The sequence below is a fragment of the Oryza sativa genome, chromosome 3 (assembly GCF_034140825.1).
Source record: "Oryza sativa Japonica Group chromosome 3, ASM3414082v1".
NCBI classification, from domain to species: domain Eukaryota; kingdom Viridiplantae; phylum Streptophyta; class Magnoliopsida; order Poales; family Poaceae; genus Oryza; species Oryza sativa.
The window spans coordinates 37,316,005-37,341,282 of record NC_089037.1 but is presented as its reverse complement, the minus strand read 5'-3'; the positions used below and the strand labels follow the sequence as shown (position 1 = coordinate 37,341,282).

Sequence of the window (25,278 nt, the reverse complement as noted above, 5' to 3'; positions counted from 1 at the left end):
ACTCCCTTCATGATCGGATGATTCCAATACACATGTCTTCAAGTAATTGTAAAAAAAAAATACTGAAAGCTATAGGCCCACTTGTGAAGATCATGGGTTTTAATCCTATACGTACGTGAGGTTTTCTAATACTACATGTAGTAAAAATCTAACAAACGGAAAATGATTTTAATTAATGTTGAGTGAAACCTGCAGTGCAGGACTACAGGGGCATGGTAGGATTACACTTCAAGCAAATAATTTACTCCCTACTTAAAAGGTGTAGATGGATACATCGTCCAATTTCTATGTATAGTACTGTAGATAATTTACTTATAATTAATGTACTATGCCAGAAGCAAGATCTTAGTGATCATTTTATTGTACTGCATTTTGAAAAGTGAGGTGGGTGGTGTCAGGGGATGGGGGTGGGGGTGCATCCGTGAAGAGTGCGTTTTAATTATGGCATAATAACCCAGATGCGCTTTAGCGCATTCCTGTATATAAGAGTATACATGCATGTGGCTACAATGGAGACAGTACAACAATTTTTGAAGATGAAGTAGGAAAATATAGAATAATTGAATTGCAAATATGAAAAATCAACCATACATATATGTATGTAGCTAGATTACGTACAGACAGTACAGATGAATTACGGATATAATTATAAAAAACAAATTAAAACAGTAGATCGAAGAATAATAAAATATATTGCAAGGGTGCATGGGATTAAAAATGGGGTGATCGGTAGGAGGAGGAGGCGAAGGCCTTGGCGGCAGCGCCCCTGAGGATGTAGTGATGGTAGATCATTGCGGCGGCGGCGCCGGCGAAGGGGCCCACCCAGAAGATCCAGAGGTGGGACCAGGCCTTGGTGGTGCCGAGGCCGAGGACGAGGGCGGGGCCAAGGCTGCGGGCGGGGTTGATGCCAGTGCCGGTGATGGGGATGGTGGCAAGGTGCACAACCAGCACCGCCAACCCGATGGGAAGCGGCGCCAGCACCGGCACGTGAGAGTCCCTGGCCTTCCGCTTCGGGTCCGTCGCCGAGAACACCGTGTACACCAGCACGAACGTGCCCACCATCTCCGCCACGACCCCTGCCCCCGCCGAGTAGCCCGCCGCCAGCTCGTTGGCACCTCCGCCGTGCCGCGCGTACTGCCCGCCACCGTGCATCGCCCTGGCGAGCCCTGCGCCGCACACGGCGCCCACGCACTGCGCCATCGTGTACAGCGCCGCTCGCGGCAGCGACACCCTTCGCGCGAGCACCATGGCGAAGGTCACGGCTGGGTTCATGTGCCCCCCGGAGATGCCAGCGGTGCAGTACACCAGCACGAAGATGAGGCCACCAAAGGCCCAGGCAATGCCAAGCACGCCGGCGCCGCCCTCGCCCGACTGCCGCTTCTCACCGATCACGGTGCTCACACTGATGCACACCAACAGCAGCGTGGCTGTGAACTCCGCAATGGCGGCGCGATACAGTGACCACTTACCTAGCTCGCCGGTGTCCACTAGCGGCGCGGGAGGAGGATCCTGGTAGTCCTTAGGATTGCTGCCGCTGCCGCTGCCTGCAGCCATTGTTGCTAACAATATTGAAATGGAAATGGAATGAACCTAGCTAACCTAGCTAGCTAGAACGATATATATGATGCAGCTGAGTCCAATTGAATGATCGATTGATGATGTATATATATATAGGATACCTTCTCTAGGGACTGGCATTTGATAGACAAAAACAATTTCAAAAATCTTTTACAAATTATAAAATTCTCCTCACTCGCTCCACCAGCATCCTACACCGCCCGGCCTCGCTCGCTAGCTGCCAAAGCCCAAAGGCACGAGCGGCACCGGTGAGAACCATCCCCTCCTCCGATTCTCTCCCTCTCCCTTCCACCCCTCTTCTCCTCCTCAAGCTAGCGACAGCGAGGTGCCCCTGTCCCACCGTATTCCACATCTTCGGCAGCTCTCCGCTGTCAGATTTTTCACCATTGGCCGTCGACTCCTAATCAGAGGCCTCGCTTTGCCCCTACCGTCAATGCTAGCCCACCAGTCTCCCCTATTCCTATGGCTTTGGCATCTCACTGTCTCCCATCTCCCACCGCCACCATCCGGGGCCCTAATTGGTCGAGGTTGTCACCATCAGTCGCCGAAGTTCATCAAAGTCATCAGAGTTGGAGGAGAGGCCCATTGGAGTACGAATCGCAAAGTAGATCTGAAGATTAGAAATTTACAAGATTTTGTCTCTATTTTCCTTTCGAGGTTTAGTAATTTTGTATTTAATAATTGACATTCGAACCGTTTATCCTCAAATTTTGATCTGTAGTTCTTTTTACCGAAAAAGTTAGAAATTACTAGTACTTCAATAGATATTATATTATCAAGAGCGTTGCTCCCATCCAGCAACTTGTACCGGTAGGTACTAGTACCGGAAGGTACAGAGATAAATCCATCCGTCCATGTTAGAAGGGTACGATTGAAAAACAGAGAAAGTAGTCGCGCCCCCTCTTCTCCTTTTCGCTCTTTCTCGTTTCCTCCCTCCGTGCGGCACCGCTTTCTCATCTAATCTCTTTTTTTTCCTCCCCTCGGCGAGCGCAGCCCCGCCCGTGCGAAGCCCACCTGAGCCACACGCAGGCTCGCCCCAAATCTGCCCGCCCCGCATCCACGCTCCGGCCGACGGAAGCAACTCGCCGACGCCGCCGCTTCCTCCCACGAAGCAAGTTGCCGCTGCCTCCCACGGATCCCGCCGCCTCCCGCGGATCAAGTCCAGGCCGACGAAGCAAGTCGCCGACGCCGCCTACTCCTCTCACGGATCGGATCGGATGGGAAGGGGAGATTTGCTCGCCGCCTACTCCTCTCACGGATCGAATGGCAAAGATTTGGTAGAAAACCCTATTTCCCTCCCCTGGACACTTCTACGCGAAAAGACAAAATTACCCTTCCACCACTCCAAATATTCTAGTACCGATGGTACCCGCTGGATGGGAGCAAATTTGTATCTGGAGGTACCACAGATTTTTCACCATCTGATTGAGCTGATTGGATGGCTCAGATTTGGTACCGGACAGTAAGGTGCCTGTTGGATAGGAGCAATTAATTGCCCCTATATATTATTCCTATTACCATAGTACGACACTATATATGATCATACTGCTAGCTGGATGCAAAACGCTCCATCCATTTCACATGTCCATTTTCTTTATGGTTTCCGTTTCAAAAGTTATTGGGAAGAAGCTGAGAAGAATCAAATCCTCTTTGCTTATTCGTGAAGGAATACATATACACTGAATTTATAATTAGTTATGCACATACAGTATCTGTTGGTGGGATCTTGGATCTTCGGCAGTTTTGCCTTCTCTTTAATTTAATTAATTTCAGATTTGCTCGGATCGATCGATTGCTTTGATACCGGTGGGCATAAAGCACCATTTCCATTTTACAAAGTTGATTCATGCATTCATCAGTATTGTTATATCATGTACTAAACTACAATTTCTTTACAGAGGTAATCGATCTGCTCTTTCTTCCTTCCTTTCCTTTCTTAATTTCTTTCAATTTCTCCCGTCAAACCCGCTTTATTATTGTTCTGAAACATCCAAAATTAATTAGCAGTAAGTCTCGCTCTCGTCGTGCACTGCAAATTCGATGTTCCACAATTGACAGATATAACGGTATTAGCATGGCTAATTCGCAGCTTCATTGCGGGATCGAGACATCATCAATATATATGCAAATGGAATCGATCGATCAAACGAATGTGTTTTGTGCTTGTGTGTAACATAATATACATATGCATACCAAGTACTACATATACAGAAAGTCACATAAACGCGCACTCAAAATACACAGCTTACAAGCAACGTACACAGATGTAGGCAATAGTATGTATGTACTACTAACATGTCTGTATGTGTATGTACTACTAAGAAACAAATTAGTTAATGCACAAGCTGCATTAACATGACAGATCAGGATCAGCCAACTCACGGTCACAGTACAATCACCTTCTGCCTGCGGAACGGTGACAGTAGGGAGAACGACCGAGAAGCTGCAGGCCACATTATAGCAAAACACAATTAGCATCCATTTTTACCAAACGAAAACTTTTGGAACCAACTCATAGAATGCACTGCTGTTCTTGCCAAAATCTCTCGCTAAGGGGCTAAAAAGAAGGACAAAAGTGAAAACCAGATAGAATATAGATACTAGCTAGGTTTCTAGTTTCACATAACAAATCCTGCCACTAAATTATTCAACCGATGCATAAATGCATTTGACCAAATAGGTTGAAGGCAACCAATATTAATTGAGAGCGCGTTTCTAACTTCTAACCTTTAGATGAAGAACCAGAGTCATCTCGCGAAATGAGGGTTTTCAGCATTGACCCTGAAACATTAAGCACCAGCAACAAGTGTTAAACCCACAAACATTGAGTGAATTGCAATTTCCTCTTTTTTGGAAACAAACGTGACTACCAATAGATAGGTCCTAAATTTTTCTATCTTTATCTCGATTTTAATAGGATGCCATTACTACTTACATGATGACCTTCCGTAAACAAACTAACTTAAATAATTAGTAAATTTCACAAAAGTCTAGATTTAGAGGTCCATGTAACCCTATACCATCAATGGAGTTGCTCTTCACCGATAGACTGATAGTCTTCAATGGAGTTGTAAAGCCTATAAAATAGGCAACCATGCATGTGTATGATTACTGATGTAAGTATACCACCTATTATATATCTAGGAAATTAAAGTATCCGTCAATTAACCACGATAGGATACTCATACACACAAGCGAAGAAGCTGCTCTTTTCCAGCATGATTAATTCCCCTCATGTTCTCTTAAATAATCCATCCTCATATAGGATGTCCTCCGTTTCTGGCCACACCCCCTCAAATTGCTCTGACTGTGGGACCACCCGATCACCCATGCACTACAAAACAATTAGGGGGGGGGGGAGGAGATCAATGACACCAGCAACGATGCATCCTAGTTCAGTTGACGGGTGCAACAGAGTTACCTTAAGCTTTGTCTCGGCTTTTCAAGTCGAGGAAGAGCCAAGCGCCATCTTACGAACCAAAGTAGCATGGGGAGCGCAGTCTGCGGGAGGAAGAATGGGTACGGCAGTCGCTGGGGACAAATGATAAGGTAAGCCCGTGCTCATCGGTTTTCAGGAGGACGAGCCACGGGAGCAGGGGTGGGGACGGGGCAGTGTTTGTGTGCGCCACACGCCACCAAGAGTGGCAGATGCCACCCACGTGGAGGCATTCAACCTTGCACAGGAAGCAGCGGATGATGTCCTAGATGAGGCTGTCGGGGAGGTTTGCCCATGACCGATCAGTTACAGCCATTGGAGACGGCCAGAAAGGCAAGCAAAAATGGCACGAGATAAGACCGATGTGCAACTTGCATTATTAGGTGCTACAACTCCATTAAAGACTAGCAGCTTCTTTACTTGCGTGTGCTTTTTTTGAAAACGCAATGCGTTTCATTTCATTAAGAAGAGGGAAAATATTATTCAAGGGAACATAGGAGGAATTAATTGTGCTAGCTTCTTCGCTTTCATGTACCCGGTCGTGGCTAATTGATGGATACTTTAATTTTCCGGATATACAGTAGGTGGTATACTTGCATCAGTAATCACATAACTCCATTGAAGACTAGTAGGGATTTCAGTCTATCAGCAAAGAGCAATTCCATTGACGGTTGCTTGCTGTAACTAGGAGATCTCCAATTCTTCTCCTTAGCTAGGCAATTGCTGAATGTGAAGACACAGTGTTGTGCCATCGTGCAGGCACACATGCCTGGATGTCACACGATGCAGAAGCATTTTTAGTAGCAGTTGTGAGCATGGTTAGAGGGTAGATAGTGTGTCACTAAGCCCATCTTGCCCAGCGTGGCAGCTGGGGGTGGACGATGGGGCACCGTGCCGCGGCTGCTGAGGCAGTGCAGTGAACAGAGAGGAGGCAGCAGAGGTTGAGGGAGGTCCACTGATGATTTGGAGATGGAAGACAGCGCAAGATGGTGAGCGGTGCAGCATTTTGTCAAAGTGGTGGGGCACCAGAGGAGCACAAATCAGGATTGCTAGCCTGATTGATGGTCCAGCCTATGTGGCTCCACCTTATCTGCTGAGAGTTGTAGGCTAAAAATATGTGGTGTATTGTGTTATATACTTGTATGTGCAAATGTACCAGCATTATGTGAAAAAAGTTAAAACCCGGTGTTTTGTGTTATATACTTATGTTACTTGCGCGCATGTAGCTAGTGTTATGTGAAAATTAATAAAACCTGGTGTCCTTGTTAATAAAACCTGGTGTTTTGTGTACCATATATGGCTTAAAATCTGGTATTATGAAATTTACTCATAAGTAATGGATTGTTAAGGGGCGAGTATCATACCGTCTCCGGCTAAGGCTCCGTCAACAGATGATGCATCAGAATCCATTGTACCTGATGTGTGGCTCTTCCTACCAAACTTCAAAAGTTTCCTGAAGCCTTTTGATTCCTTATTACGAGGTTTTTCATTTGCTTCAGGGGTCTCCTCCACTGAAACTGTCGATACTGGGTCTAGTACTCGAGCCCTAATGCTCTCGGCATGCACAGGTGTTTCAGATTCAACTGGTAGTGCATGGGGGTAAGCATGAATGGTGGCTGAATCATTCTCCAACGATGTCACCCTAGCAAAAGGGGCCTGGTAGGGTTTCTCCACAGCAGACAAGGTCAATTCCTCAGTCTCATCCTTCAGATGCTCCGTCATCACCTAGTCATCACAAGCATTCTTTTATCACTTCAACTTGTGGAATTTAATAGAACAAAAGTAACTGTTGCATTCTAGTTGAAGTCTTCATAAACACCTTATTTGTGCAAAGAAACAGAAAAAAAACAGATAACCTTTTAGGGAAGCCTTAAGTAAACAACTGAGAAGATAAGCGGAAGCCTTAAGTAAACAACTGAGAAGAAGATAAGCGGAAGCCTTAAGTAAACAACTGAGAAGAAGATAAGCATCATACCTCGTAATTACCCTGGTCATTGTGTCTATGGATGGTGGGGTTCTCAGCTTCAGGAAGAACAGCTGGAGAAGGTGGAGCCCTGATGGCAGTGTACTCCAATTCCATACTGGGCTTCTGTGTTCTGTCATTGCTAGAAGTTTCATTCTCTGATGTTCTTCCAGGAGGTAGAATGAGAGGAGGTGTTGAAACCACCTCATTTTCAAGAATCACAACAGTCTTCTCAACCACCACATTATCATCACTGTTGCTTATCCTGGAGACTTCTACATCAGCTTTCTTTCCATCTGTAACTTCTAAAGTGGGAGGTGATTTACCTCCAGGATCCCCATCCCTTATTTCTCTAGCAATTGTCTTATTTTTCACAGATATAGAGGGAGCTCGTGGAGATTTGACTTTGAGTTCTGGTAGAGTTGCTGATTTCCTCTGGTCGAGCTGCATTATAGCAGATATTTTCTTTGTTTGGGTATCTTCTGGCATGCTTTTCCTTCGTGAATGGTCCATGCTAGCAAACTTTGAATTTGAAGGACGGTCGGTCAAAGCATTACTTTTAGGTTCAGCAAGTTTCTTCAATCTCTCACTGGACAATTCATTTCTCCCATTTTTCTCTTTCTTCATCGCTGCCAATGATGAGGTTGATTTACTCACTGCATTTGTACTACTATCGCTTAGTTTGCTAGCTTTTCCTGTTTTCTGATGGTCACTCTCTGCAGTAGTTCTAGCAGGAAGCTTTCTTAGAGGTGAAAAGGATCCTGGTTCAGCATCACTAAACTTTGAACTCTTGTAGGTACTGGGAGAAGTCTTTGGTGAAGGTTTCACTTTGACCTGCTGTGGTGTTGATATTGAATTAGATGTGCTACTTCTTGCAGCAATCCTCTTCTGCCTCTCTTGCTTAAGCCTTTCCAGCCGTTTAATCTGTTCCTCTTCCTGAAAATGTTAAAAAATAGCTTCTAACTCGTTACAATCTTGCTACAGGACAGCAAATAACAAATTTATCTTTCGTACTTTGTGGTTGTAGTTCATTTTTCTTTGGTGTGATATGTGTTTGCTGATTAATACATGTGGGAGGAAGATGTATGAATTTAATGCTAGTCTTTGGCTAAGTATATCTAAAATATCATTTCAACTATTACTAGCTCTGCTTTAATTTGGAGAACTCAGAATGATATGTATTTTCAAAAGAAGCCATGGATTGGTTTGATGATACATCACAGGCTTTCCCAGATGCTAAGTAAATGGAGAGTACTGTGTCAGAAAAAGAAGTTACAAGTCATGCTTTGTTATATTGGGATTTTTGGAGAATCACGCAGGAGCTCCACCTCGATGAAACTGACCCTGAAGAAGCTCAAAACATCATTGGACATCAGGATTTTAGTGGGTTGCTCAAAACGTAGATGGCCATTGTAGTTATCTTTTGTGCTATAAAGTGTATGTTTAGCATGCTACAGTGAGGCTTGGCGAATGATGAGCCATGATCCTCTCGTGCTTTTTGTTCACGGTGTAGCGTGACCAAGTGTAGGAATTGTAAATGGGCTTCCCTCCATCCCAAAAAGCATTTATTTTAAGAATGTCAAAAGGAATATCAAGCAAGAGTCCAAAAGACTACCATGCCCCTCCATTAATGCAGAGAGAACGACGAGGGGGAGAAAACGAGGAGAAGGGAGTACTAATGGTTGGATGGCTAAAACGAGAAGAAAAAGAAGTGGTATTAAGAGGTCTAGTGGACAACACAGCTAAAAAGACACTCTTTGTGGGACAAATCCAAAAGCTAAAATGACACTCTTTTTGGTACGGAGGGAGTATAATGCTGGATATTTTATAATGAAAGAAGCCTCTATTAAAAATTTTAGAAAAAAACATGCGGGGGAAAAAACCCACCTCTGGTCCAAACTAAACTTTGTGACTTTACTTCCCAAGTTTCAATCTGCAAATAGCTATTGCTTTGCCGTTCCTAAGCATTTACTTTCTAAACTGTCCTTATTACCTAATACCTAGTGACCGCTACAATTGTCTCCCCTCTTGACAAACTCCACTGCTTCTAGTGGAACAACTGCGTAAGGACATCTTATATCTTGGATCAGAGGAAGTAGATGTTTTAAAAGTTTTACTGCCATAATCTGAGAACTAAACTTTAGGTTCTGAGGGAATAAATGCTGTTTTCATCAATTAGTTTAGCAAATAACTGTCATTTTTAGACAACATTTTCCACCAGATGCCCATCAATTTCTTATTGCAGCAGTGCACTGGTGTTCCGGAGACATGGCATTTACAGGGGCAGGCAGTGTAATAAAGGCATTTAGTCCTTCCTAAAAAGTATTATATCAGTTAGAATGGGGAAACTGAGGAAGTATGAGTTCTGCTAGACAAAAGGATGAAATCTAGAACAGTATTAACTTAGGATCATTTGATCATTTAGAAATATTTTATGAGGTCCAAAAGGATGGAAAACATGAGGAGCAACAGGAAGAAAAATGAAACATTTAATAGGTAAAGCAGAAAATAACGCAATAATACCTGCTCTTTCTTTGCCTTTTGAAGGTCTGCTTTATATGCCCGCAGGTTTTGTGCACGTTTCTGTGCATCTGTTAGCCGGGTTTTTGACGATGGCAATCTCCTGGCCGAAGCATCCTTCTTTTTATCCAAACATTCCTGTAATCTAAGCTTCTTATCTTTCTCTAGCTTCTTTACTTCACCCTCAACCCCCAGTGATACATCATCCGCATTTGCATCTTCAACCATGATGGCAGGTTGAATCTGCATCTGGCTATCATAGTCCATTGCTGGATCATATCCATATGTGACATCTTCATATTCACGCTCTGGCATCAACTCATCGGGCTCATAGAAAAGTTGGTCTCCAGCCTTTGCATCTGTTGTCTTCTTAACAGTTCCAGGAAGCTCAACATCTATATCAATGGCGGTACAGCTTTCTGGTCCAAGATTATCCTGTGAGTTAGACCTAACAGGTATCATAAAGGACTCATCAGCCACACTATGCATGTTCTTTTCCATCAGGGTTGGACTCTTGTACTGTCCCTCTGCAAGAGGATCCAAATAACTCCCACTGTCCATTGGCTTTTCCTGACCATAAACGATGAAGTCTTCACTTGCTCCTCTCCTGTATCCTCCACCTCCAGCTTCTATCTCCTTAATATCGCCATCCACAAAACTCCTACCTTCAGCCGAGATCACAAGTTCGTCACCAGACAGCATTTTCCTGGACCTAATCCTCCCATGGGCTGAATTGAAACCAATTGTCTTCCCTTCATTGAAATCGGTAGAATCTCGCTCCACTAAAAGAAGAGGATCATCAGTGGTTCTGCTTTCTTTCCTTCTTGCTGGCGGTGGTCCTCTCTCAGTAGCAAATAGGTCTGCGTCATTATCTTTTGTCTTCTCTTCAGTTCTTAGCAAGAAACTCTGGAAGACATTCCAGTTTCCTTGGTCTCCATCTTGCCTGTGAGCTACTTCATCCCTGCTATACTCATCTCCAGGCTCAAGAATGATTTTTCTGCTCTCCTTTTTCTTTGAACTAGATCTCTTATTCTTTCGCTTGCTGTATTCAGTGTGTGAATCATCACTGTCCTCAGATGCTACATCAGAACTCGTTTGTGACTCGCTCTCTGATGAGCCATGCTTTTTTGACGTCACATTGATGTTCCTTATGACAACTACACTGGGTTTCTTCTTGCCTGATCGCTTGCCCTTTTTATGCAACTTGTGGCCATGAGAGCTCTCTATCTCTGAACCACTCTGGCCACTTTCATCATCCAATGTTTCTGAGTCCTTGCTATCTGACGAGTGCTTCCTTGATACTCTCCTCTCTGAGTGGTGGTACCTAGGATCATCCATTGGGGGGTAGGGTGGAGGGTAGTATGGGTTCACCCCAGGGTAGTAAGGCATGCCTTGCATGGGATATGGTGGATGAATTGCCCATGGTGGATATGCTGATTGATATGGACCATGGAGGTATTCGCTGGGAGCTCCTGAGTGCTGAGCTGTCCTCTGATCTGTCAAGCACCCAAGTGATTTCTCAGATACAAGAACCTTATCTTTGCAAAAATGGTTATGTAGAAACCATTTGTGCTGTACAGGTTGACTTAAAAGCATATATGAATTCGACATGTTTGCACAATGATAAGTGAAAGTAAGCAGAAAATATTTGCACCACAATTCTGACTTCTGAGTAACATTGGTTAGTGAAATCAATAATCATGCACATAACAATAGAACATCAGGAAACTGTTTTATCAACCAGGCAGTAAATACAAGATAAGAGTGATTTTTAGAGCTTTCTGAAAGAAAGTTTAGTTATCACACCAAGCATACCAGCTTTAGCAGCATCTTCACCATTTGCATCTCCATTCGAAATAGAAAGCGTTTCCAGGTTTTGCTTCATGTTGTCTCCCATAAACATAATTCCAGAAGCATTAAAGGGAGGAAATTCAGACCGTGCAGACATTGCCTCCGGTTCAACTTCAATCCATTGGCCAGTTTCATGCTTTCTTCTCCACAACTCAGTGAACTGTGTGCATGCCTTCCTATTGATTGACAAAACACCAAAGGTGTGAGAATAAAGGACCAATACAGTACTCACCAACTGTTCCAGTGGTAATTTTGTTTTGCTCTTTAATGGAACATATCCACACCTCTATTCTGGTGTAATATTCCAGCACAGACTACATTATATCAATAATGTATGAATCAAGACAGGTCAGCTGCTGCTATATTGATATACCCAATTTTATGGTCGAAGATATTTGTATGTTGCAACAACTATCAGCATTATAACATGTTAATAGCATATGTTAATAGCACCAGAATAGTATAAAAGAAAATTGTAGTGTAGTAACATATAGTGATATAGATTAGGCTCCTGATAAATTAGCAGCCATGTGAAAAAATGTACGGGGTATTCAAAATGGGAAATCCAATTCAGCAAGCAAGACACTACCTTGGGCATATCAAGGTAGTAACACTTACATCAAGCGTGAAGCACCAAAACGGTCTGCGAATGTGATCAAAAATCCCAGGTTGTCAATATTAAACCCAGCCGCTACAGCACGCGCAAAGGCCATAGCCTGCTCCTTACGTAAGACAATTTTGCGAGTCTCCAGAACTCTAAGTAATTGAACTCTGCAAATTATGAAACATGTAAAGAAATGGTTCCATTTGCGTCTGAGACACAGACTTTGTCCAAAACAAAATACAGATAAAGACCTTAAATGTTACATGTGACATGTCACTTCACTATATGATTATTCAACCTGCATAAGGACCTTACATGCTCCACATACTGTTACTTCATTACATGGACATGCAATGAACAGGTGTGTTTCTTCATTAAGTAGGAGCATGTATTGCTACACGAAAATTGTCTAATTTAAGAATTAAGACATTAAATGTTCCATGTAAACCGGTTTTGTTGCCAGATATTAGACAAGTTTAGGCAACGTGCACGGAAAAGGGGGGATATTAAGCATAGAAATACTTTGAATTCTCCTCCTGAGTTGCATTATCATTCTGCACAGGTGGAGGTGGTTGAATGCCCGGCTGCCATGACACAGAATATCAGAATTATATGGCACAATTAGAAAAGAAGAAAGTTTTATCCATGCAACTTTACCTTGTACAGAATAAGTGATTTATCCCCATCAAGATCGTAATTTGTCTTGCTACCTGTAAGGTGCATTCGGCAGCAGAGCAAAAGATAAAAAATATTACTCCAAATTATTTGCAGTTCAGATCAACCCATCATGAGAAAATTCACACATTATTTCTTGTAAGTTGTAACAAAGAATAAAGCTCTTGTGCACATTTAAGTACAAAAAAAAACTTAGAACCACCTTAAAAATAAATAGGTTACATTATGCTTGGTAAAAGGTGAACCAATTAGTTTTACTAGTGATAATTGCACAAACAATATAAATTGCCATTTCCCCTGTACATTCTATTGCATTTTAATAGTTCTATTATGCACCTAACTCAACAGTTGTGTCTGATGTTACATTACACCAACTCCTATAGTGAATAGTTTAGATTCTAAAACAGCATGGCCTGCATCCTACATGCATGTTTTGTGGTCCTAGCAAGTAGCGATATACGCTTAATTTTCGGTTCTCAATAAGTAGTGCTGAATAATTAGGTAACCAAGAGAAAGCTTCATAGATGTGCAGTCTGTTCGATGCATGACGATGAAAAGAAAGAATAGCAAGTGCTATACCTCCAATGCATTCCGCCAATTTTTCATTATAATCTTCTACCTAACGAAGCACAAAGAAGAGCATGTCATTAATCATATCATATTTCTAATATTAAGCAGTAGTACACTACATGCTATAGCATAAAATTCTATACTTACAGATCTCAATCCAAGATTGTCACCGCCCTGGCCAGTGATGGCATCCTCGATCTGCAATATCTCAGACTCTATAGTCGTTACTCGTTCCAGGACCTCTGGTGTACTGACGAAACGGACAAACCTGCCAGAAACCAACCATGCAAATGACCACCACCTGACAATGGCATGAGCTATCAGCAAATACGATCCAACCGAAGCACAGCACCAACCTCTCCACGGTGCCCCTTGTAAACCATGGTGCATCAATCTCTGGGTCTACCTCAAGTGTGATGGAGTACCCTCCCTTTGCAATCTGTTGTTGGGCAACCTTGAGATGTGCAACGAACGGGTTCAGCAAACCAGAGGCTATCTTCTCCTTCCGTCCATTTGCTATCACAACTAAATCACACCTACAAAGGAGGAGGCGAAACAAAAAAAAATTGACTATGAAGTGATGCGGTCACTGCTGGAGCTACAGCCACGAAGGCAGAAGAGTCACTGTGCATAGCAGCAAGCAAGCAGTAACAGTAGAGGTTGAGTATTAATAAGAATGATACTGCTCCAAATTAATTAGATCTACAACAGCAGTTGTTTTGGCCCAGGTTTGTCACTCGGGCATTTGACATCAGACGCTATCTTCCCAGGTGGAAGGAAGATGTCAACTTTACCATGTCCGGCAATCAATATTCCCAATGGAAGGACCGAACTTGTAATCGCGCAAAGATGAAACCTGGATTGGATCAGACCACGGCACCACCACCAGAAGAAGAAGAAGAAGATCCGGACTGCTCACCTTGTGCGGGTGGGGGTGAGCTGGAACACCGCTGAATCAAGCCGCGTCTCCGGCCTCATTGCAGAGCGATTCTTCCCAATCCCTCCTTCTCTTCAGATCTTGGAGTATGATTGGATCATCAGATGCTATGGACCAGCGGAGGAAAGAACAAAGAAAGGAGAGAATTTTGGAACAGAGCAAATGCAGGTTGAGACAGACTCCCTCCCTCCCAGTACTGGGATTGATTGGATTCCTTGTTACCAGTAGAAGAAGGGAACAACGACAATAGAAACAGAGATAATAAATAATATCAAGGGCAGGAAAGAAAAATAAATACTGCTAGTAAATTAGATAGATAAACGGCGAGGCATGGAACCAAGAGAGAGGAGAGTGGTGCAGACAGAGAGACACAAGGATTGGCTTTTATTATCGGAGATGGTGGTTGTTGGATTAGAAATGAAGAAACTTTCTCTATAATAATGAGATGAGAAATGAAGAAAATGTTTTTAAGAATAACGAGAAACGAAGAAACTTCTTTTTTTTAGAATAACGAAAAAAATTATAGAAAAAAAATGAGAAATGGAGAAACTACGCTATCTCCAACATATGTGTATTGGCATGAAGTATCCGATTCAGTTATGGATGACTTAATGATGTGGTAATGATCTTGATTATAATGATGATGATGAGGTGGTTGCGTAGTTAGTTGCATTGCATGTGGTAGATGAGAGAGAGAGAGAGAGAGAGAGGAGAGGCGGTAGGCGGTTGTTGTTTCTTCTTCAGGCAGGTGAGGGTGAGCCTCCGGGTCCGGGCAGGGGGATCATACATACATACATACATACATACATACTGGAGTGAGTACTGTCTACTAGTAGTATTAGAACCATAATAATACTGCCTTCCATAGTTTCCATTCCATATGAGCTGTCGAGATGTGCATCTAATTTCGCTCGCTGGAATGGGTGAGGTGATACGTCTCATCATCATCGACCAGTGGGCATCAATTACCTAACGAACTGACGCTACAACACTCTCAATCGGCATATAATTAGTAGTAGGAGTTGCTATTTATTAGTTAGCGAATAAATCACGCCTTGTAATTCTAATTCTAATAATTCTAATTAGGGAGGGAGTCGCCTAGAATAGATCACAAGAGCTCCGCCGTCGATTGATGCGTCCATCCCAAAATTAGCTGCTGCGCCTTCATATATAAACGACGAATGAATTGATTGATTGATTGATTGGTGCTCTCTTTTATCGATCTGGAAACTGGAATATATTATATATATAGAGAGAGAGAGAGAGGGGCAAACAAGAAGAAAAGAAGAAGAAGATGGTGGTGATGGTGAGGCAGCGGCAGCAAAGGCAGCCGGTGATGGTGGTGGTGATGGTGTGCTGGGCGCTGCTGGCGACGGCGGCGCGCGGAAACTGCCGCGACGAGTGCCTCGCCGGGTGCCAAGGTTGGGCCATCATCTGCCACCTCTCCTGCAACAGCGCCTGCCTCGGCGAAGTCGGCATCTCCGCCATGAGCACCGCCACACCACAGTCCATCACGGATCAGGATCAGCAGCATCCATCACAGCAGCAGCAACAAGCACAACAATCGGTCTCCGTGCTCAAGGGTCTCGACCCTGACAAAATCTGAAACGAATTGTTTTCTTGCTACCATTCATTTTCAAATCCCATATACATACACTGCACTACACACACACACACATGGAATAATTCATGTTTTCTCTTCAAATTCCATTGCTCTTTCTATTAATTATTAATTTACACAGCACGTTCCACATAGATTAGTATTGTCAACATTTTTGCCCCAACCATGTACACCTCACCCCTAAAGTAAAAAAAGTCATTCATTTGTCTAAACTAGTATAATAACAAATTACGGGCTACCTTCTGTAACGAAGCCAACGAATCAAAAATAAACAACACAAACTCTATACGTACGCACGTCTGGGAAGCTATGCAAGTTAAGATTCTGGCAGCCGTCGCGCTGAGGCCCCTTCTCCTCTTCATCTCCAATCCTTCTTCATTTCCACAGTTTCACGGATCTGTCATGGCTCGCAGAAGCTATCATCCCAGTGAACTGAGAGTGCGCCAAAGCAGCTATAAGGCCTTCATGTGCCTGGACCGTGTTTCTGTGATTATCTGACAAGCTCCATAGCTCCATCGTCTGCACAAATGACACCAAAGACCATCAATCAGTTGCCATTCCGACGGTTAAAAGTCTTTTGGACACACAAGACATATTATCGAGGAGGAGCAATTTGTCTAAGAAATTAATATAGGTAGCACTTTCTTAAGACATGTAATATGTGCTCGGCTATTTACATTGATACCACCAGGGCGGTCAATGCTTTGTGACTTAATAGCAAGAGGAAAATAGTGTACTTGTCTTTAGGATAAGTGAAGCCATATAATACTCGTCAGTGTACTAGAATATCACGTTCTCTCTCTCTCTCTCTCTCACTCACCCTTCCCCTTAATACCCCCACTCTCGCTCCAACACACAGCCTCCTCCCCCCCCCCCCTCCATGTTATGATAGGAGAGAAAAGAATGTGAGAAAATAAACAAGTCTCTAGGCTCTTATGACCATGGCAAAAGGTGTTCCTATCTAGCATGTTGGCAATCGCAGAATGTCAAAAGGCAGTTATATGTGTAAAGGATTTACCTGGTAACCACCAACTATCAGAACATTCGGATATCTTGGATGAAATATGCAAGACTGGTATTGGTTTCCATGAGATCTTAACTCATGGATGCATGCGCCTGATGCTACCGACCAAACCTTCACAGTATCCTGACTTACAGATGCCACACGTTCACCCTTTTCATCCCAACAGATGCAGTTTACCTCATTGGTATGAACCTAACTCAAGCAAACAAAACAATGATTGATTACCTTGCGTTGCAAAAGCTGCATAAGATCAAGCATCCCATATGTATTACCTTAGGCAGTGAGTGCAAACTTGCCTCCTTTTCAACATCAACAATATTCACAATGCTTCCAGTTGCCACAGCTAGGAGCTGTCCAATTTGAGGCTGAAACCTGACCCTACCAGTACCACCCTGTTTCATCTGTAATGACATCAAGTAAATATCATTGAATTGGCCCAAGTGTGAACGGTTTACAAATTTCAAAGGATAAGGAACCAAGGACCAACCCTGGAGATACGTGAAACTTTACTTTGACCAATTTTCCAGAAACAAATTTCTCCATTGTCGTCACAAGAGCATAGAACCTCTGTAGATTTCGGGTGAAAATCTACAGAGGTTACATGGGAACTATGCCCATGAAAAGTCTGTACAGCACCAGTTCGCTGGAAAAATCGAGAACATGTTTGACTTAGGTTACCAGCAAAACAGTAAAGTGTGATTTGACTGCCTCATAGTCAACCACTAGCATCATGAAATGAAACAAATTAAAATCAAGGCATTTGTTCACAGTACATGGATTGGCACAGAACTACAGTGACGTCACATGCGCATTTACTATGCGTGAGCGATAGCTTATGGAATCCATGACATGATAAGAAATTCCACGGGAAGTATCAAATGACAGCTTACAGCAGTACTGTTTCAGATTCTTGCATATAGTTTTGCATTTAGCAACTAGAGATTTCTGCTTCAATATCAACTTTCAAAACTAACAGTATCCCTGTAACAAATGAGGCACGATTTACATCATCAAGTTGGGTTATGCACAAGAGAAGGTGTTCATGTGCAGCATGAAAGATACGATAGTACTCTGACAGACCTCAAGTGCTTCACAATGTTGTATAAATATCTAGATAAAATCACCTACAGCAAATCTTGGGTCATAACAACTACTACGTAACTCCCATGTGGGCCATCGGTTAAGATTCAGATAGATCAATATAGAGAGATGTGGCAGTAACTAAAAGAGCCTGTTCTTTTTTAAAAATCTGATTTGGCAGCTTATGCGATGAGTGCCACAATAGCACCCATAGAAAGGTTTGTGATAGAAAATTCCCCAAAAAATTCCTTGTTTGCAAGAGCGAGCTTAAAAACAGTAATATACATAGTAGGTGATATAGGTTTGCGGTGCTCTCTTGCCACAGCCAGAAAATAAAAGTTTACGATGCAATGTCAATAGTCAGCTCTGAAATGAACCAAAAAGGAAAGTATAACTTACCTAAGTAAGAAAATTACTATAGAGGAGAAAAATAGATAGATAAAAGACTAAAAAGAAATTACTTCGATTGCATTCCATAGTCGAACAGTTCCATCAGAAGATGATGTAGCTAACTGAGTTGAATTCGGTTTGAATCTTATATCTGTAATAAAGTTCGTATGTTCTTCTATTTTAGTATCCATGTTAAGATTGTCCATATTCCAGAGGAAGACCTGCAACATTGTAGAATTCTTTAGAACCAAATATGCCCCAGATATACAAACATCTTTACTTCTCTTCCCAAGTCAAATAGAAGAAAAAGGCACTAAGAAAATTATAACATCATTCTGCATGTAAAAGTGGGGCAAAGGATGTACGGAGAAGACAATGATGAAATGTCATTACTGGAAACACAAATTTGATTTTGCCAGTTATAACTGTGTGAAAACATCAAAATTACTTTTATTAGTTGAATTGCAGTTATAGAAGAAATAGCAATGATCTTCAAGGAATATATATTCTTACGATCTGGCACAACAGAGCAACTTCTTGCGAGAGAAATTATTAAACCCCCTCAAAATATATAATAGAGTTTAACAAAGCAACCTTTTTCTCATGGCCAGCACTAGCCAGCAATTTCCCATCTGTGGAGAAGTGACAGCAAACAACCTTATTGTTGCTTGTACGGTTATTACCAAACTCACTCAACGAGAGACCTACACAAAAATGAACTTATTCTAAATTTTTCTCTGTTCACAGATGTATGACACAAATCAAGAACTTGAAATATTTACCCTTTAAGGAATCCTGCTCTGAGGACCCTTTCTTCAATGAAGCAAATATGTCCCGCCCATCTCCATCATCATTTGACAAAAATGAATCAACGTTTTCATCAAAATCAACAAAACTATCCAGATTATCCTGTCAATAACAGAAGTTACTCAAGCACAGCCAACTGATTGCCAAAAACTGATAACGTTGATGGAAGAGCACAGCACATACCATTTGATTTGAGGATGAAGCAAGTCCACTGGTTCCATCTGCACCGCAAATTAATGAACTCTTTTGTACAATGTTCATGTTGCTAGCCACTGGTAACCCACCACCAGGTGTGTGAGTGGAAGGAGTTGAGGGTGGGGAAGGGCCAACAGTATTTCCTGTGCCTGTACTATTAGCTGCGCCGGAAGAGGTTGGTTTCCGTTTTCTAGTATTCTGGATATCAAGAATAATTGGAACATTCAGGTATCGCCCATATAGAGTTAGGGAAAGTTGATATTATTTGTAACAAGCTAATTAGTTCATTCAACCTGTTGCAATTGCTGCTGCTGCTGCTGTAATTCCATAAGACGGTGACCTGAGGGCTGCTGCATTTGAGCCATCTTCAACTAATAGGATTGCAAAATAGTGTGTGCAGTTAATGAATACATGCATACAGTACTAAAAAACGACAAAAATAGTATAATTACCCATAGAATATATTGTGTTGCTAGAACAAGGTGAAAATGAACCTCCAGAATTGTTCTCAATTAGAAATTATCACATTATCAGAGAAAGCGAATATCTAAGCCATTGATTTTGAGGTGGGTCCATAAGTTAAAACAAAAAAAAATACTGAAATTCGGATTTAGATTTTTTTTTTAAAATACAAGATAAAGAGCTAATGTCAAATACAAAGCAGGGAAAACTGTAATATTATTACAAAATAAAACAAAATGGCCAGTTTAATTTCCATTCAAATATCAAAGAAAATATCCTGAGTAATTATAACACAGAACAAGGAACAGAAAGTGAACCACTAACGTAGTGTTCTTAATTGAAACAGGTGAATGTATTGATAGAACCGTAGAATAATATGAAAGCAAAACATAGGTCATTATGGATATGCAAACTTATGTTTGGACATGTCATTAACTCTTAAATAAAGTTTCTCAGACCGATTGCATACTGACCTTCATCATATAATCTGATTCATCTGGTCGAACCTTTGGTGAACCAGATGGAGCTGGAGAACCCATTCTAGCAAGGTCATTCTGTGATTGTGCTTGAGCAATTAATTGTTGTTGTGGCGATAAAAGTTGAAATTGGTTTGGAGATGCCATCAACTGCTTCTGCACACCTAAATTTGACCGGAGTTGGTCAATACCTGGGACCTTCAGCAGGCAACTAGTAGGTAAGCTTTTCTTCAAGGAAACCAGAGAAGTATGCAAGCATATGGAAAGGGATATCAGCAAACTCACTGTAAGAGGCCAGCCTTTCAGTGGTACACTACCAACACCTTGATTTAATCCTAAGTAGAAGCAAAAGAATTATAAGGAAAAATGTGCCTTCCATCATTTACTGGAATTGCTAATCAAACGCTGATGGCCACATGCTAACTAGCTACAAATAAATCAAGAAATCCCCAAGTGTGAACTTTGGGGCTAAAGCTTATCTTCCATCTGAGAATACTAGGCATAAAAAAAAAGCGCTTGTACACAAAACAGATTTTTATGGGAATGTCATGCACCTATTCCATAAAGTCCAAGGTTACCATCTGTTTTCCTCATAGAGAAACAGAGAGAATAGTTGTGTGATTGCAATTAACTCACCAGTGGAAACTAATCCAGATTTTGGTTGCATCATTCCTGATCCATACAAAGTTGAAGGGTCTGTAGGCATTGATCTTTGTGACATGGCAGCATCACCTTTCATGTCCTTGAAAATGGTTGGACAGAGAGTAAGAAGTGAGAGGCGGTACATAAACCAATGGAGTTTGAGAAGATGGAAGGGTATTACAGGTTGCTGGTTTCTTGAGTGGATCTGCTGTAGAGCTGACATGTTGACCGAGGCACCCTGAACCAGTTGTCTGAATGGCGAGAGTTTTCATGAGGAACGGTAATCTTTGAGATGGTTGCTGGGGGGAAGAAGAAAATAAAGTTACCCAGTTTGGTTAGTTGCTGGTTTGAGGAGAGCAATCCTGTTAGCGTCCAGGAGTTGGTGGGAAGCATCGGAATCGGTGGGATTGGGGTTCCTCATTCGGTCTTGCATCATTTTAGAAGCGAGGACAGCAGAAACATCAGAGTTGAGAGCATCCATAGCAGCATTGAGAGGGGGATCTCTTCGCTGCTGGTGGGCATTCTGCTGCTGTTGCAGTAGCTGGAGCCTCATCTGCTGTTCCCTGGATTTGATCTAAAACAGAGGCAAGAGCATTAGAGATTTTGGGACCCGGCATGATTGTGATGATGATTTTCTGTTACGAGTAGTGCGAGAATACGTCTATCGGAATAGGAGGAGGAGGCTGAGGCTGAGGCTGTGGTGGTTTGTCTCTTGTTCTTGCATCGAAGATGTCCCAGAAGATGGACCACCATTCGAAGAGGAAGCCTCCAGGAGCATCGATGGCTGCGTTCCGTTGGCTCAGCATCAATCAATCAATCTATCAATCAAGAGAAGAAGAAGAAGAAGAAGTATAGGATGCGTGCGTACCCACGGGATCGGTGGCGACCTTGCCCTCGGTCATGAAGGCCTTAGCGGTGTTGTGCATGTTGCGCTTCACCAGGTAGTCGTAGATGTACACATCCAGCCTGGAATCGCACGCATCCATCAGATCAGTTCAGTTCATCCACACCCCCAAATCGATCGATGAATCTAATCAATTCCGCATCCGAAAGGAGGAAGAAGAAGAAGAAGAAGAAATTCACAAAACACGCACATCTTGTCTGCCTCCCAATTGCTCCGCGCCATCTACAAGCAGCAGTAAGAAGAGGCGGCGGCGGCGGCGGCGGCGAGATGGTCTCCAACTCCAATCGAATCGCTCGCGCTCGCGCTCGCGCTCGCACTCGCAGTCTCGCTCGTGTGCCGATTTGGATTTGCCGCTCGCCTCGCCTGGAACTGGAATCCAACAACAAAGGAGGAAGAAATGGAACCAGGCGTCACTGACAATTGGGCCCCACCCCTCTTCTCTTCGGTCAAACTGACTTGCCTTCCTGCCTTACCTCTCCTTCATTCCGCTTCCACCCAAATACTACTTATAAGGTAGGAGGAGTTTTTACAAGTGATTTATAATTTAGAGGGATAAGACTATTAACTGTTTTGTTTAATTTAGATTTAGAAATTATAAAATTTTAATAGGATGGAGATAAGGAATTGGAGAAGAAACTCTCTCCTTTCCAATACCTAGGTATGGGGTGATAATTGGGAAGGAATTCCTCCTTTACTCGACCTAAACAAATCACAACCATCCGTTTTCATTAATGACTTAATCTCCAACTAAACTCCCTATCAATTTCCCTCGCCTTTACCAAACAAGATATTGAGATTAAAAAATCAAATTTCTATGATATTGGGATTAAAAAATCAAATTTCTATCTTAATCTCATCATCAATAAACTCCTAATCCCCTTTGCTCGAGTTGCCAAACACGCCGCTACTACTCCTATAAGTGTAGTTGTGGTTTTTTTTTCCAACATTTCACCGTCCATCTTATTTAAAAAAATTATAGAAAAATTTAAAAAATAGTCACACATAAAGTATTATTCGTGTTTTTATTATCTAATCCGTACCTAATTAAAAATGTGAAGCTTCCAGTAGTTTTTGGTCTTTTTTTTCTATTTTTTCCCGATTACGTTGTCGGTTTTTTCTCCTTCTGAATTTTGTTCGCTGTTTTTTTTGCCTTATAATGATTTGGTATTTTTGTCATCCTATTTTTTCCCATCGCTGGGTTTTCATGTTCGATCCCGCCACCGCAGGCCAAACCCTAGCGCCGCCGCAACGTCAATATGTATCCCCGTGCGTTTCTCAAATTAATTGCAAAAATCAATTTCTCACCCCCTCCCCCATTATTTTCCTCATGATTTCCACTTTCAATTCGACTTTAATTTGCTGGATTTAATCTCATTTGTTGATGATGGCCGGCCGGCGAGCTTCCCTGGTCGTTTTTATCACGAGTTTTGTGGATTTGCTTCGATTTTGAGAAAACGAAAATAGGAGATCGAGGGGAATAAAAGCCCTCAATATTTTCGGAGTTCGAGAAAGATTCAGTCGGATTTGATGGGGAGTATCGGCTCCGGCATACGGGCACGGGACTATCTTCCGGTCTTCCGGATGTTAAAGACGGTAGTCGGCTATGCGAGCAGGGCCTGTGGCTCCACTTGTGGGCATGGCCGAAGTGAGGCAGGGCAAGTGGAGGGAGGTAGAACTGAGCTAGGGCTGAAATGGAAGGAAAGAATGAGCTTTTGGCCTTAAAAAAGAATTGTCATTAACTTTTTCAGCTATAATGTATAGCAATTCTAATGTTTCAATTTATTTCTCACCTCCTAATAGTTGTTGTATCACTGAAAAAACATCTTTGCATGTTGCAACGCATGAGTATTTTTTCTAGTAGCAACAAAATCATGTACGGTTTTGGAACATAGATTTTTTTGAATAGAACGAACGACCGTAACGGATGTTGGCTCAATCCGAGGGAAATTATGTGGAAGCTTTGCATCGATTACTAAAACTAGACTTTCTCAATTTAGAGACTTAAGAGCAGAAGAAAAGATGGAAAAATTCAACCATCTCCCAAAAAGAGATGTGGCAATCTTAAAGAGAAAATTATCTACCAAACAAAGATATCTCGGCGGGATCAAATATATGACCCAATTATGTATATACGTAAGATTTAAGAACGAGGTGTTTTAACGTAAGGCAGAAGGCGCGAAGAGCCCGGGCTGCTGCTGTAGGATTTGAAAAGGGAGTCATTGTATCGTTGGGTCGGAGGTTTGCTCCAGAAAAATTCGGAACAAAACGTCTACCGCGTTGAAGCCCACAGCCCCATGGAGTCCGATTCAACCAGGAGGATTACGCCATGCTAATGTGCCGGTTCTTATTCGAAGAACCTTGCCTTTTGTTTAGCTTGAGACTCAATCATTGTGGCTCTAGTATGAATCTAAGGTTTTAATTGAATTGATTCATAGGATCGCAACAAGATAATTTCTACCAGAAAACTAAAGATTCAAAGGGTTAGGTTTTTCTTTTTTTTTCTAGGGTAATAAATTCAAAGTTATAAAATTCAAACAAAGATACTAATCATAAAAAAAATCAAATAAAACAAACAGTCAAACATTAGACATAAATAGTGTAAAACTGCAGTCCATCTAGGTTAGTAGGATTGAAGCACTTGTGCCTATCAGCATATCCGATGAATATATTTATCTTTTTTTAATTGAACATATATATTACTCATTATTGTAAACACAATATTATACTTTTTCTGTCCCCAAATATGTTAGCTTTTATACATGGATCTAGATCCGTTGCAACTTCTCTGAAAATATTAATATTACTCGAGTGGTACTTCTTTCCCATGTTTCAAATACTCCTGACAGGACCTAAATAAGTTATTGGACATTCTCTTAATGGTTTCTATTCAGATGAGCTTATTGACGGTACCTTTTCTAGAAAAGGTCAATAAATTCCAAAATCTATTTCGCCCTCGAGTAGCAACAAAAGTTATGCCTAGATTCGTGTACAAAAATGAACTTGTTTTCGGACAAAGGGAGTATACCTTTGTTTTGGCTTCCATGGCATTTTACCTGTGGCTTAAGATTAGCTAGGTATATGATTTCAAAGTCACATTAGTAGCTTTAATTATAAACAGAGTAGAAAACTTTGAATCTACAAAAGACAATATTGGTTGTAGACGAGGTCACCCGCGAATGATACAGGAGCTAGCTAGGTTAAGATAGAGATAATAAACGATATAATGCCACCATGGTGTTAATTAATAGGCTTGATGATGGCAATATAATAGGAGGCAGACCACTTAGTGATGGTTGAGCTAAATTGTGGTGGCTAGAATTGGAATGAGATATATATTTTTTTTATTACATTTATGTTATTCTTTCTTTTCACACAAGAAGGGCCGCTATAAAAGGGAGAGTTAAATGACCCTAGTGTGTGTGTAAATGTGTTTTTAAGTTGTTGGGGATTGATGTGTGTTCCCTTGTTGACATATACACCTTCTACATGCAATACTTCCATGTCCTTTTATCTTCACTAGGCTAAAAAAAGTAAAGAACATAG

The 25,278-nt window shown here is 42.0% G+C and overlaps 4 protein-coding genes across 6 annotated transcripts; 1 reads left to right on the top strand and 3 right to left on the bottom strand.

Moving 5' to 3' along the window:
• Positions 1-543: 543 nt before the first annotated feature.
• Positions 544-1,642, bottom strand: LOC4334873 (probable aquaporin PIP2-8). The gene has a single exon (NM_001423917.1). It carries the CDS (start codon positions 1,552-1,554, stop codon positions 712-714), a length of 843 nt encoding a protein of 280 aa, NP_001410846.1. The 5' UTR covers positions 1,555-1,642; the 3' UTR covers positions 544-711.
• Positions 1,643-3,697: 2,055 nt separating this feature from the next.
• LOC4334871 (COP1-interacting protein 7) lies at positions 3,698-14,478 on the bottom strand. 3 transcript variants are annotated; one of them, XR_003241383.2, is made up of 16 exons: positions 14,117-14,357; positions 13,554-13,733; positions 13,345-13,465; positions 13,207-13,246; positions 12,610-12,662; positions 12,475-12,536; positions 11,967-12,119; positions 11,313-11,524; positions 9,501-10,993; positions 6,990-7,913; positions 6,379-6,739; positions 5,000-5,289; positions 4,771-4,912; positions 4,599-4,655; positions 4,306-4,359; positions 3,698-4,021 (listed from the first exon to the last, which is right to left on the bottom strand). XR_003241383.2 is itself a non-coding variant. In NM_001419030.1 (13 exons), exons 1-13 carry the CDS (start codon positions 14,173-14,175, stop codon positions 3,963-3,965), a joined length of 3,771 nt encoding a protein of 1,256 aa, NP_001405959.1. In that variant the 5' UTR covers positions 14,176-14,478; the 3' UTR covers positions 3,703-3,962. The 3 variants fall into 3 exon arrangements, 1 of the variants encoding a protein (NP_001405959.1); XR_003241382.2 differs by having other exon boundaries at positions 4,599-4,912; NM_001419030.1 differs by lacking the exons at positions 4,599-4,655; positions 4,771-4,912; positions 5,000-5,289 and having other exon boundaries at positions 3,703-4,021; positions 14,117-14,478.
• An 860-nt stretch (positions 14,479-15,338) lies between these two features.
• Positions 15,339-15,967, top strand: LOC4334870 (uncharacterized). Its single transcript, XM_015775320.3, has one exon. The coding sequence runs from the start codon at positions 15,429-15,431 to the stop codon at positions 15,738-15,740; it is 312 nt and encodes a 103-aa protein (XP_015630806.1). The 5' UTR covers positions 15,339-15,428; the 3' UTR covers positions 15,741-15,967.
• On the bottom strand, positions 15,827-22,144 carry LOC4334869 (transcriptional corepressor LEUNIG_HOMOLOG). The gene is made up of 17 exons (XM_015775318.3): positions 21,926-22,144; positions 21,700-21,797; positions 21,491-21,615; positions 21,158-21,405; positions 21,013-21,082; positions 20,826-20,931; positions 20,475-20,524; positions 20,187-20,387; positions 19,545-19,622; positions 19,240-19,449; positions 19,032-19,158; positions 18,844-18,953; positions 18,321-18,470; positions 17,267-17,422; positions 17,052-17,180; positions 16,774-16,971; positions 15,827-16,274 (listed from the first exon to the last, which is right to left on the bottom strand). The coding sequence occupies exons 1-17, from the start codon at positions 21,955-21,957 to the stop codon at positions 16,131-16,133; spliced, it is 2,232 nt and encodes a 743-aa protein (XP_015630804.1). The 5' UTR covers positions 21,958-22,144; the 3' UTR covers positions 15,827-16,130.
• Between the last annotated feature and the right edge of the window lie 3,134 nt (positions 22,145-25,278).